This window comes from Camelina sativa, chromosome 7 (assembly GCF_000633955.1).
Source record: "Camelina sativa cultivar DH55 chromosome 7, Cs, whole genome shotgun sequence".
NCBI lineage: Eukaryota > Viridiplantae > Streptophyta > Magnoliopsida > Brassicales > Brassicaceae > Camelina > Camelina sativa.
This window is the reverse complement of record NC_025691.1, coordinates 32,598,874-32,612,394: the sequence shown is the minus strand read 5'-3', so window position 1 is coordinate 32,612,394 and position 13,521 is coordinate 32,598,874. Positions and strand designations below refer to the sequence as shown.

At 36.3% G+C, this 13,521-nt stretch overlaps 4 protein-coding genes across 5 annotated transcripts in view; all 4 read left to right on the top strand.

Annotated features, from left to right (window-relative positions):
* The window catches only part of LOC104703892 (lysine-specific histone demethylase 1 homolog 1), a 5,189-nt gene extending 1,591 nt beyond the window's left edge, over window positions 1-3,598 (top strand). For both annotated transcript variants that reach the window (XM_010419982.2, XM_010419980.2), the window contains exon 5: window positions 831-3,598. In XM_010419982.2, coding sequence (XP_010418284.1) covers window positions 969-3,491 — 2,523 coding nt within the window. In that variant the 5' untranslated portion in view covers window positions 831-968 and the 3' untranslated portion in view covers window positions 3,492-3,598. The remainder of the gene's footprint in view (window positions 1-830) is intronic.
* LOC104703891 (probable calcium-binding protein CML14) lies at window positions 5,010-5,822 on the top strand. Its single transcript, XM_010419979.2, has one exon. The coding sequence runs from the start codon at window positions 5,162-5,164 to the stop codon at window positions 5,606-5,608; it is 447 nt and encodes a 148-aa protein (XP_010418281.1). The 5' UTR covers window positions 5,010-5,161; the 3' UTR covers window positions 5,609-5,822.
* LOC104703890 (primary amine oxidase-like) lies at window positions 7,995-11,710 on the top strand. Its single transcript, XM_010419978.2, has 7 exons — window positions 7,995-8,691; window positions 9,361-9,832; window positions 10,057-10,355; window positions 10,456-10,569; window positions 10,658-11,110; window positions 11,212-11,309; window positions 11,409-11,710. Exons 1-7 carry the CDS (start codon window positions 8,200-8,202, stop codon window positions 11,617-11,619), a joined length of 2,139 nt encoding a protein of 712 aa, XP_010418280.1. The 5' UTR covers window positions 7,995-8,199; the 3' UTR covers window positions 11,620-11,710.
* Window positions 13,047-13,521, top strand: part of LOC104703889 (aspartate aminotransferase, cytoplasmic isozyme 2-like) — a 4,072-nt gene continuing 3,597 nt past the window's right edge. The window contains exons 1-2 of the mRNA XM_010419977.2: window positions 13,047-13,203; window positions 13,362-13,433. Of these exons, the coding sequence (XP_010418279.1) occupies window positions 13,150-13,203; window positions 13,362-13,433 (126 nt within the window). The 5' untranslated portion in view covers window positions 13,047-13,149. The remainder of the gene's footprint in view (window positions 13,204-13,361; window positions 13,434-13,521) is intronic.

The following is a 13,521-nucleotide window of genomic DNA, read 5'->3' as shown; positions in this document are numbered from 1 at the left end:
TTGATAAAGTGAAATTTACAATTAAAAATGTTCATTAAAAATGTTCATCATTAGAAAATTATTCATCTAAGATGATAACTACTATCTCTGCGAAAATATTCCTATGCGTTTACGATAAACAATTTTCCACAACCAAGTTTTGCAACTCTCGGATACATCGACATTCCTTACAAAACAAACGAAGCTTCATAGTCTAAGAAATTGTCTTGGATGTTTGTTACCCTGAATGAATTTGTTTATCATGTCTGTTGATCCCTGCTCTCTCCTTGTAAGTCACAAGACGACACAACAAACAGCTTCGTTTGTACTCTGAACTTTTAGATAAGCATCAAATAATTTGCAATAACTTGTGTAGAAAATAAGAAGAATGTACTATATATAGATGAAGACCGGCTCTTTATTTTTTTGTACTAGATTCAGATTCGTACGTGCCGATAAATACATAATTTGAATGCAGTTTGATATACTTTAGTTTCAATTCGAAATAGACACAAATAAACGATATATTTTTTTTTTATCAGTAAAAAAACAAAAAAAAATGAGAGAAAGTAATTTTGTCCCTTTCCCTAGACATGAACAAAACTAAATTGTAACCGTATAAATCAGTAACCGCTAATCAGGCAACCGTTAATTAACTGCAATTGTATCAAAGGTTTGTAATTAAATTTTAACTTAAAAGTTAGTTATTTATATATTTTTACTTATTTTGTCTTTTGACTAAAGTTAACATTACAACAATATAGAAGGAAACTACTCCTAGCATATATGGGCCAGACCCATCTAACACATAAATTATATTTAAACGTCGTCGTATCACTATTCCTTCCCAGGTAAAACGGCGAAAGGGTATGTATATACGGCGAAAGGGTATGTATATACACTTTGGTTTGTAGACTCCGTCCGTCACTCCGCATTGTCCCACACCACACAAACAGAGAGAGAGAGAGAGAGAGAGTAAGAGAGCCATCATGTCAACAGATACTAAAGAAACCCGACCCGAATCTAAACCCGAAGAACCTCTCGGAAAGCTTACCGCCGACGAAGAAAACGTTTCCGATGCTTCTGTGACGGAGACTGACCTCTCGCTCTCCCCTAGTCAATCAGAGCAAAACCTTGAAGAAGAAGAAGAAGACGGCCAAAACTCACTCGGTGATGACCAATCGCCGTTTACGGAGCTTCAACCCCAGCCTCTTCCTCCTCCTCCTCCTCCACCTCCTCCAATAATAGAAACAAGAATCTCAGAATCTCTCGGTGAAGAAGAATCTTCCGATCTGGTCACGGAGCAACAATCTCAAAACCCTAACGCGCCGGAGCCTAATAATCCTAGAGCAAGAAAACGACGCCGTAGAAAGCGTTTCTTCACTGAGGTAAACTCGAACCCTGCTTTCTCAAGAAACCGCCGCACTAGCGTCGGCAAAGAGGTTGATTCCGAAGCCCTAATCGCAATGTCGGTAGGGTTTCCGGTTAATTCGCTCACTGAGGAAGAAATCGAAGCTAATGTGGTTTCCATCATCGGAGGTAAAGATCAGGCGAACTACATCGTCGTGAGGAATCACATCATCGCTCTGTGGCGATCTAATGTATCGAATTGGCTAACGCGAGATCATGCGCTTGAGTCTATACGTGCTGAACACAAAAACTTGGTTCATACGGCTTATAATTTCCTTCTTGAGCATGGTTACATTAATTTCGGGCTTGCTCCGGTTATCAAAGAGGTGAAATTGAGGTCTTTTGATGGCGTTGAGCCGCCTAACGTTGTGGTTGTTGGAGCTGGTTTAGCTGGTTTGGTTGCTGCTAGACAGTTGTTGTCAATGGGGTTTAGGGTGTTGGTTCTTGAAGGTAGAGATAGACCGGGTGGGCGGGTTAAGACTCGGAAGATGAAAGGTGGTGATGGTGTTGAAGCAATGGCTGATGTTGGTGGAAGTGTTCTCACTGGAATTAATGGGAATCCGCTTGGTGTTTTGGCTAGGCAGCTTGGTTTGCCTCTTCATAAGGTTAGAGATATTTGTCCTTTGTATCTCCCTAGTGGGGAGCTTGTTGATGTTGGTGTTGATTCTAAGATTGAGGCATCGTTTAATAAGTTGTTAGATAGGGTTTGTAAGCTTAGACAGTCGATGATAGAGGAGAATAAATCAGTTGATGTGCCGTTGGGAGAAGCGCTTGAGACGTTTCGATTGGTTTATGGGGTTGCGGAGGTTCAGCAAGAGAGAATGCTTTTAGATTGGCATTTAGCAAACTTGGAATATGCAAACGCTACATTGTTGGGGAATCTGTCGATGGCGTATTGGGATCAAGATGATCCGTATGAGATGGGTGGTGATCATTGTTTTATCCCTGGTGGGAACGAGATATTTGTACATGCTTTGGCGGAGAATCTTCCGGTGTTCTATGGGAACACTGTCGAGAGCATCAGATATGGAAGCAATGGGGTTTTGATTTATGCGGGGGACAAAGAGTTCCACTGTGATATGGCTCTTTGCACTGTTCCGCTAGGTGTTCTGAAGAAAGGCGCGATCGAGTTTCATCCGGAGCTTCCTCAGAAAAAGAAGGAAGCAATCCAGAGACTGGGGTACGGATTGTTGAACAAAGTAGCGATGTTGTTTCCACATAACTTTTGGGGCGAAGAGATCGATACTTTTGGGAGGTTAACCGAAGATTCGACCACACGAGGAGAGTTCTTCTTGTTTTACAGCTACTCTTCAGTCTCCGGTGGACCATTACTTGTAGCACTTGTAGCTGGAGATGCTGCAGAAAGATTCGAGACATTGTCCCCTACTGATTCCGTTAAACGAGTCTTGCAGATACTACGCGGAATATATCACCCGAAAGGAATCGTTGTTCCTGATCCGGTTCAAGCCCTTTGTTCCAGATGGGGCCAAGACAAGTTTTCATATGGTTCTTACTCATATGTTGCGGTCGGATCATCAGGAGATGACTACGACATTTTAGCTGAGAGTGTCGGTGACGGAAGAGTGTTCTTTGCAGGTGAAGCTACTAACAGACAGTATCCAGCTACAATGCACGGAGCATTCTTAAGTGGGATGAGAGAAGCAGCAAACATACTTAGAGTTGCTAGAAGAAGAATATCATCGTTGGCTTCAAATCCTAACCAGACCTGCATCGACAAAGAGGAAGAAGAGGCAGACGAAGAAGAAGACAGCTGCTTGGAACATTTATTCGAGACACCCGATCTGTCATTCGAGAATTTCTCGGTGTTGTTTACTCCGAATTCGGATGAACCTGAATCCATGTCATTGTTGAGAGTGAGGATCCAAACGGAGAAACTCGAATCGGGTGTTTGGTTTTACGGCTTAGTAACAAGGAAGCAAGCGGTTGAGCTTAGTGAGTTGGAGGGAGATGAGTTGAGAAATGAGTACTTGCGTGAAAAGTTAGGGTTTATGCTCGTGGAAAGGAAGAGTCTTTCTCAAGAAGGGGAATCGATGATCTCTTCGCTCAAAGCTGCCAGATTGAATCGACAGATCTTTGATTAGTAGTTAAATGGTTTAGATTATATTGTATTCAGCTTCTCTATCTCTTCTTCTTGTAAAATTGCTGTTCTAATCGTTTTTTATACTTTTTGAAGCAAAACATTTTGGAAAACAAAAAACATTTATTAAAAAAAAAACATTTTGGAAAACAAAGCTTTGTTATTTGACATGTGTATATATATATATATATAATTGATCTTTTGTTAAATTATTTAACAAAACCTTAAAAAACTACTCTTTCCATTTCAAAATATATGATATTTTAATTAAAATACGCAAATTAGGAAGTTTTTACTTTTAACAGGTTCAACCAATCAGAAATAATATTGCATAATATAAAATACTAAACTAATCTAAAAGTTGCATAAAAAATTGAAAACATCCTATATTATGAAACAAAAAATTTCCCTAAAACATCTTATATTTTGAAACGGAGGGAGTATATTTTAAATTTAACATAGTTATTCCACGCTTTAAAAAAAATCTAATAAACCTTGAAAATTGTGTTTGTGGTATTTTTGCATACCCAAAATTTTTGTCAGTATTTTCTGCAACAAATTTTGAAAATGTGGTATCTTTTACCAATCAACATGATATTAGAGCATCTCCATCCCATATTTGTTGAATATCTTAATATTAATTATACTCTTATTTTATGTTGAGTGTCTTTAGTGTAGATGAAAATGTCTTCAAGTAGACATTTAAGACATCTAAAAGACACTTTTACCTTTTTTAAAGACATTTATCCTAAAATAGCACTAAAATTAATAATTAAATTTGTTTTAAGACATTTACACTAAGATGAGGAATGGAGATGAGTAATTTGTGTTGGAATCAGTTTATATTGTTTGGTTTTTACTTTTTACTATTTCTACTTGGAATCAGTTTTATCTTCTCTTGTGTATTTACAGATTTGCACTAATTGGTGTGATTATATTTGGAATCAGTTTAATCTTGTATAGATTGTCTGATTTGCTTGGGTAAATATTTATAGATTGGTGAACTAATGCTCCTTAGGAGATCTTAGTGTAATAGATTATTTGATTTTCTTTTAAGTAATAGATACGCTTCTAGTTTAGTTATAAAGAAATACGCATGTTAAGAATTTGGTTAAGGAAAGTTTTACAATGATACCGCTAATAGCTAATGCAGATAAAGTTCACAAATGCATACAAAACCATTCGTTTTGTTATAGTGGTTAAAAAGAAAAAGAAAATAAAAACCTAATCTAACCCAAATAAAACATGATCGTACATATAAATTTACTACTAATTTCATTTTTTTTTGTTTGTTAGTATAATCACGTTATACATTAGCATTTCCACTAATAGTATATTTCACTTAAATTAAATTTAAAATTCCATCAGTTCCATTATGTCATTCCATTCAAAAATAATTTTGAAAAATTTCATCTAGAATCCAAAATCTTTTTAAGTATTTCTTACCAATCAAAAGAGCAAAACCATAAGGATTTCTAAGCCCATAATTAATCGGACCATTGATGATTGATCTGTAAACACTACGAAACGACGACGTCTAGTCTGTCTCTCTCACCTTGACGTTAAAAAAAAACGTTACAACACTCAGTCGTCAGGACCAAAGAGGATTTGATTTGATTTGATTTGATTTCTCCACAAGAGATCCGACCCGAATCCGAAAACCCGGAAGCGAAGATGGGCAAGGATGGTTTGAGCGACGACCAAGTCTCATCAATGAAAGAAGCGTTCACGCTCTTCGACGCAGACGGCGACGGCAAAATCGCGCCGTCGGAGCTCGGAATCCTGATGCGATCACTCGGCGGAAATCCCACAGAATCACAGCTCAAATCGATCGCCGCGACGGAGAATCTATCCTCTCCGTTCGATTTCAATCGATTCCTCGATCTAATGGCGAAACATCTGAAAACAGAGCCGTTCGATCGCCAGCTGCGTGATGCCTTCAAGGTACTCGACAAGGAAGGTACTGGATTCGTCGCTGTAGCGGATCTGAGGCATATACTTACGAGTATCGGTGAGAAGTTGCAGCCGAGTGAGTTTGATGAGTGGATCAAAGAGGTTGATGTTGGATCTGATGGTAAGATCCGTTATGAGGATTTTATTGCTAGGATGGTTGCGAAGTGAGAGAGAGAGAGAGAGAGAGAGAGAGAGATCTAAATCCCTAATTTGAATTTGAACGGATCTTAGGGTTTGTTTCTGAAATGTTGATTTGTTAATGTAATTGGGAGTTTTTGGTGGTGTTAGACTATAAAATCTCTTGTCTTTTTATGATTCTGATTATTGAATTGAGTTGGGATTAAGGTGTGTTATTGAAAAGATGGTTCCTTTTGTTGTGATATCGAATTATGAACTTAGCCTTCATGTTGTGCTATCAAATCGTTGCTCTTTTGAGCTTGGTTTTGGGTTGTCTTGTTCATCATTACTTGGTTTGGTGGAAGGTAGTAGGATTGCTTGGGAACTTGGGATCTTTGGTATTAGAGATATTGCGTTTGATCTTCAGCTTTGTTTGTTTAAACATCATTGGAATGAATGGTCTAATCATGTGAAGATGTGCTTGTTTGGGGGTTTCCATGAAACACAGATTATTAGGAAGAAAGAGTCCTTCTTTTTCTTCTTTGTTTATCTCTGTTACTTCAAACTTTTAAGTCTAGACATTATGTTGCAATCACGTTTGTGGGTTCTCTAGTCGTGATGGTTGGTAGTTCTGTACGAGCTCGTTAACGTTTGTTTAGGTGAAATGCCGATAGGATGAGGTAGGTTTGTTTTGTTCAACTTCAGTTTTATCAACTGTTAAGTAACTTATCTCTGGTAGCATCAGAGGGTTTATTTTATAACATTAAAGACAAGTATAGAAAAATGAACTTGTATTTATGAGCTGAATGTAAAATATGGGAATCGAGGAAGGTGAGATCTCGAGGTGTATTTCACAAAAAGAGAGACACATGCAATAAGGGAACATAGTGTAGTGAGCAAGTGGGAAAAACAAACTTAAGTTAGGAATTAGATTATAGACTTTATTGCATAGAATAAATTAAACTAATCTAGTGGTCCCGTAAATCTCCACGTTTAAGTTTAAACTTTCAAGAATTAAATTAATTTAATACTTTCTCTCTATCATAAAAGATGATTTTATAGTATTTTTTGTATCACAAAAAATGATTTTTTGTATATTTTTATCAATTAATGCTAAGAAATTGTAAATTTCAAGAACTATTAAATAAAAATTTAAAAATTTGATAAAATACTATTGATTAATAATTATAAAATATCTTATTATAAATAAATAATATACTTATTGTTAAATATTAAATATTTTTTTTAATTCATGTAAAAATCCTAAAACATCATCTATTGTGATAGAGAGAGAGTATCAAAATAGTCAATTAGTTTCTAGATACGGGTTTGATTTTTTTTCCTCAAAAGATAATTATATTAATTAGCAAATGTCATTACAAAGAGATTGCAATAACCAAATTGGATTTTCAACAGAGTTAACATAATATGACATATCAATATATCCATACTTTGCTAAAGCATTTGCTACACTATTACATTCTCTCTTTGTAAAGCTAAAAGAAACTTGTCGCAAACGTGATGCCCATAGCTTTATGTCTTGTAGCAGGTTCCTTAGAGCTGCATTCGATATTTCCCCATTCACCAGTTTGATTAAAACTTCACAGTCACCTTCAAAAATAAGTGAACGATACCCTCGGATCCAGGTTTATTGTAAAGCAATTAAAAGATTTTTTGATTCAGCTTCAAGAGCTGAATCTGCGTAGGATAGCTTTGTCGTTACGAAAATTGAAAAAAAAATGAAAAAATGGGTTGAACAAAATTGGGTTGAATAATATTCAACTCATCCATCTCCAAAATAGTGGTTGAACAAGCTAAACATTTTTGCTGTAGGATTAGTTTATTTTTTCAACTTTTTAAGTTGAACAGACTGAATAAGTTTTTCCAACCTCTTCAACCTTTTCAATGCAAATAGTGAAAATTGGTTGAATAATTTTTTTCAATATGTTCAATCTCTTCAACCATGCAACTATTAAACGGATAAACTCTCTATATTATTGATGGACCTAACTCAGCTCCGAAAAGGTAAATCAAGAAAGGCATATTAATTCATCCGATGTGGGACTAACAATCTGACCATCCAAACTAAAAAAACCAATAAAAAGATATGTTGAGATGCAAATTATATATCAAACGCAATCTACTATAAAAAAATATATTAATTTGGTAAACTCTATACATCATCACATGGTTAGAGTCAATATATAAATGATTTCACAGATGCGATCGTACTTAGAGTCATGAATATAACACTTGACTACAATTTAATTACGTTGACAAACTCTAGCTTAGAGTATAGTTTCGTGTGGTGTATATATTGGTGAAGTTCTGATCTGACCAAAAAAATGAAACGATCACATAGTCGAACCAAACTTAACCATAGGTTTCTGTGTGTGTTTAAATTAGTTTTCTAGCATTTGTAAATGACATCAACATTTCATAACACAAATTAAATAGCCTAAACCATTTGCATGGTTAGAATAAATTAGTCAAATATCTCAGAGATGAGAGATGCAATCAAACGTAGAATTGTTAAATAGCCTTAATAATTGTTTATTTCTTATCAAGTAACTAATTTTTCTTTTCTCTCAGCTTTTATAAAGTAACTGTATTGAGGATAGTCAGAAGCTCTCACTCAAACGATGGCTGAACCATCTTTTGCTCGTCTCTCTCTCTTGTTCTTTGGGTTTCTCCTTATCTTTGCCACATACTCTTGGGTCTTTGGACCCGACTCAGGCTTCTTGTTTGGTATCCAAGTCCGAAAAACTCTCCGGTCGGATCCTAGGGTTCGCGTTGACCACTCTACCGAAAAGCCTCGTCATCCACTTGATCCACTAACGGTGCGAGAAATCGAGAGAGTCAGAACCATACTATTGGGTTATGACCCGGGTTTCGGTTCCGGGTCGGCTACGATTCACTCTATGGCCCTCGATGAGCCGGAGAAGAGACGTGTCGTCAAGTGGAAGAAGGGAAACAAGCTTCCGTCACGAAGAGCTGCGGTCGTAGCGTATTGGGGTGGTCAAGCACATGAGATAACGGTGGATCTTGATTCGGCCCGGGTCGTTTCTGATTTGGTTAACCGGACTTCAGGGTACCCGATTCTCACCTTGAACGACGTCTTCGCTGCTTCGCAGGTATCGATCCTTTTCTTGAAAAAAACAAGAAGATTTCGATTTAGCTTAGTGTTTGGTTCGGTTCACCTCCTGGCCAACACGTAGAAAGTGTTACAAAAAAAAAAAAAAAAAAAANAAACAAACAAAACTAAAGGATAGATTTTGTCAGGCTATCTCCACTATCTTATCAGTTCTTTATATTTCTTTCTTTCAGTTCAGTGATTAGGTTCGATTTTTTGTTATATAAAGAAAAAAACGTAGGTCCGATTTTTGTGGTTACCCAAAAACTGAATCGATTTTAATCATACTAGACTTATTTTTATGTTTGTGCGTTAAGGATCGGATCAGTTTTAAATACAGAGACCACTTTTAACATTTAACTGAAAGTTGGCGTTTGGGAGGTGACAATATAAAATGTTCTTTCCTGGCATGAGAGGATGTACGGGCCTAGGTCTGGAACCTCTTATTAATTAAAAAAAAAAAAAAAAGTTAAAAGTTACAGGTTTTGTTCTTTTTTTTCTTAGTCGGTTTAGTACAAAACCCTGCTTGTCTACAACTCTCACTCATACACTTCCAAGTTGAGCCCATGGTTGGGGGTCACCAACATTAAACCAAAAACCCCAAAGACCTAACCGAGTCCACTTTTTTTAATAAATGCTTTAATAACTTTTGTCAACAACGACATCGCAGGTTCCTTTGAAGAGCGTCGAGTTCAACCGCTCCATCGAAGCTCGTGGGGTTAAGTTTTCCGATTTAGTTTGCATCACGCCGTTCGCGGGATGGTTTGGACCGGAAGAAGAAGGACGTAGAGTCATAAGAGTCCAATGTTACACGTTACAAGGCACTACGAATTATTTCATGAGACCGCTCGAAGGCCTTTATGTAATGGTCGATATTGACAAATTAGAGGTTATCAAGATCATCGACAAAGGCCCAATTACCATCCCCAAAGCCTCCGGTACAGAATACCGGTTTGCTGTTCAGAATAAACCGGTGCATATGGATCGAATTAACCCTATCTCGATGGAGCAACCGGATGGTCCAAGTTTTAGGGTCGAAGATGGACATCTGGTTAACTGGGCTAATTGGCAATTCCATATTAAAGCGGACCAACGAGCCGGTATGATCATATCTCAGGCCACGGTTCGTGACTCTGAGACAGGTATATTATAAGACCATATAACTCAACTATAAATAAAAACACAATGACATAAAATTAGAACCGACCCAATATGGTCGATCAAACCGGTCCAGTTAGATGCCATAAAATTGTGTCATCAATATGTCACAATGACACTATCGTATAATTTTTCTAAATTTACTTAGAGAAGGCACAACACAACTCTTATGACGAGGGCATAATGTTTATTTGTGTGACGAGGGCAGGTGAAGCAAGAAGTGTGATGTACAAAGGATTCCCATCGGAGTTGTTCGTACCATACATGGACCCGGAGGAAGGGTGGTACTACAAAGGTTACATGGATGCAGGCGAGCTCGGTTTAGGACCCACAGCCATGCCGCTCGTGCCACTCAACGATTGCCCTCGAAATGCTTACTATATAGACGGCGTTTTCGCCTCTCCAGACGGAAAAGCCATTGTTCAACCTAATATGATATGCTTGTTTGAACGCTATGCAGGCGATATTAGTTGGAGGCATACTGAGATTGTATTCTCCGACGCTGACGTAAGTATTTGGACCTAAGGTTGTTAGATCTACTTATAGGCTTTTAGCTTTGCTTTTTACTTTGTATGAGAATTAGTTTCTTAATTGAAGATTTAAACAGGTAAGAGAGTCAAGGCCAAAAGTTACATTGGTCGCTCGAATGGCAACTTCGGTTGGAAACTACGACTATATTTTTGATTGGGAGTTTCAGACTGATGGTTTGATCCGCGTTACGGTATGATGTCAAAACATTGTCATTTTGTTTGGTTTTGTATATGAAATTGTTAAATTTCCTTATATAAGTTAATGCTATTGTTTGTTAGGTCGCAGCTTCGGGGATGTTAATGGTGAAAGGAACACCTTACGAGAATGTAGATGACTTAGGTGATAAAGAGGATGACGCTGGACCGTTAATCTCTGAAAATGTTATTGGAGTCGTCCATGATCATTTCATAACGTTTCATCTAGACATGGACATAGATGGACCGACGAATAATTCTTTGGTTAAGGTTCATCTAGAGAAGAAGAGAGTTCATACGGGAAAATCACCGAGGAAGAGTTACTTGAAAGTCAAGAAATATATAGCCAAGACTGAGAAAGATGCTCAGATCAAATTGAGCCTCTATGACCCATATGAATTCCACATTGTGAACCCAAACCGAAAATCTCGGGTTGGAAACCCGGCTGGTTACAGGATCATACCGGGTGGTAATGCAGCGAGTTTACTTGATCACGATGATCCTCCTCAAATTCGAGGTGCATTCACCAATAATCAGGTATTTTTTTTTAGGCTATGTTTTTTATATATGTGATTCGATTAGCTGAAAATCCCGGTTTATGACTTAATCTGTCTTTATGTTTGGTTTAATCGGTTCAGATATGGGTGACTCCGTATAACCGGTCAGAACAATATGCCGGAGGAGTGCTAATGTACCAGAGTCATGGTGATGACACACTACAAGTTTGGTCAGACCGGTACGAAACTAACCAATTGAGTCACACTCACACCGTTTCTGGTTAGAGTTTTTGGGTTGGAACATTTCTCTGAAATCTTTTATTTTTGTGGTGAAACAGGGACCGTCCGATCGAAAACAAAGACATAGTTTTGTGGTACACACTAGGGTTCCATCATGTACCTTGCCAAGAAGATTATCCGGTTATGCCAACCGTTGCAGCTAGCTTCGAGCTTAAACCGGCCAATTTCTTTGATTCCAATCCGATTCTTGGGCTCGCGCCTTTCTTCGACAAAGACTTACCGGTCTGTAAACCGTTTGCTTCATCTTGATCGGTTCGGTCTCACATAGTTTTAGATCAGATCAAACCAACGGTTGTAGAAGTTTATAACCGTTTTTGCAATAATTCCAAAACGTTCAACATATAATTCTTAGAGAAAGTGGTGGTTTTGTTTCATTGAAAAAAAGATTTCATCTACCCTCGGTGGCGGATCCAGTAATAAATTTTACCCGGGGCAATAACATTGACCCTTAAAAAATAATGAATGTTTTATGAATAAAATAGTAATAAAATAAGAAAAAACCTAATGTTAATACTGTTATTAAACAATTTTATGGACTTGTTAATAAAGAAACATAAATAAATTGGATTTTGTCTAATATTTGTATGTAATGGGCTTTAAATGTTAATATAATAATATACAATACAAAAGAGAAAACATGTGTATTTTATAGAAAAAAGAGTAATAAGGGCACTAAATAATATTTTAATAGGGGCAGAATTAAAATCTCTTATCAAATAACAATAGTTCTAAAATTTTAATCGGGGCAACTGTTCCATTTTACCACTACCTACGTCCGCCCTTACTACACTTGCTAAATTAATTTGTTTTATACTTTTTCTTCGAAGTTTCTACAATGCAATTTGAGATACCAAAGTTTTAGGAAAATATTCAGCAGAATTTGGATTTGGTTAGACAATGTGTGATCGGTAAACAATGATAGATCTTTAACATGTTTGATTGGAAACCGAAAAAAATATTTTTTCATAATACTTTTTTGATTTTTTTGTTAGGTTAAGTATTGGAAGCTGTGATACAATATAGATATTGAAGATGATATTTATTATTTTTACATATATATAGTTACAGAAGGAGAACTAGGTTATAGGAAATGTTAATTATACTAATTACATTTATATCTTTATAGTCATAATCGATGGACCAAAAAAGTCATTTATATATCAGTGTGGTAGTATTTAACTCTTTGTCGCAATATTTAATGTCATTTACTTATTATTGTGGTACAGCCCATTAATCACACCTGTAGTCATAAATCATAATCAATAGACCAAAAAAATTGATTAAATAATCAATACACTGTGAAAATAAATTGATGGACGTTTTCTAGTGTAACAAATTCATGGAGTAGGAGAGAGGACCATATCCAAAAAATTCAACGTTTATACTCTTGTATGTAGTATATTTTAGATTTTTTAAATTTTAAATGTGGATTTGAAGTGTTCATAATGATGAGGATTTTGATTTGATATATTACTATATCAATATTTTACAAATTGAACGATGATGATAAGTGGGTTATATTGCGTGTTTCACCAGAAAAAAGGGTTATATTGCATGTTATTTTGGAAATTTTAAACCAAAGAAAAAAATGAGGTTATTATTAAAACCGTCATCAATTTGGTTGGTGAACCTAATAATTTTTTTACCTTCTTTCTCTTGATACCAATATGACAATGTCAATGTTATAAAGTATGATGTTTTAACTTCTCAACACTTTGTTCAAATTGTTTCTTTTTTTGCTTTCGTCAAACCCATTTCAACCGGTTTCAATCGTTCCACATGACTTCCATCTTGTCAACCGTGCTTCCTGCTCCCGAAGATCCTATTCTCAGTGTACTCTTAAGGCTCCTCATTAATTAATTACACATATCTCTTCTTTTTGTTATTACACATAGCTCTTCTTTTTGTTATTTCAACAAAATGTAGATCTAGTGTTGTGTTTTTGTGTTAATCTTTTTTCTTATACATACATTGTACGATTCTGGAAACAGGTTATTTTTGGTTGTAGAGATGATCCTAGTCCGGTTAAGTTGAATTTGGGTGCAGGTAGCTATCGGACTGAGGTAATCTTATAATCTATATGATCAAGTTAATTAGCCATTCTATGAGCTCATGTTTTAATTAGATTTTTTTTTTTTTTTTTTTTTTTTT

Bases quoted from the DNA above. Each gene is read 5' to 3' on its own strand.
- LOC104703891 (XM_010419979.2), top strand. From the start codon at position 5,162: ATGGGCAAGGATGGTTTGAGCGACGACCAAGTCTCATCAATGAAAGAA.
- LOC104703890 (XM_010419978.2), top strand. From the start codon at position 8,200: ATGGCTGAACCATCTTTTGCTCGTCTCTCTCTCTTGTTCTTTGGGTTT. The intron at 9,833-10,056 runs GTATATTATAAG...TGACGAGGGCAG, and splicing joins GGTTCGTGACTCTGAGACAG to GTGAAGCAAGAAGTGTGATG. The intron at 10,570-10,657 runs GTATGATGTCAA...ATTGTTTGTTAG, and splicing joins ATGGTTTGATCCGCGTTACG to GTCGCAGCTTCGGGGATGTT.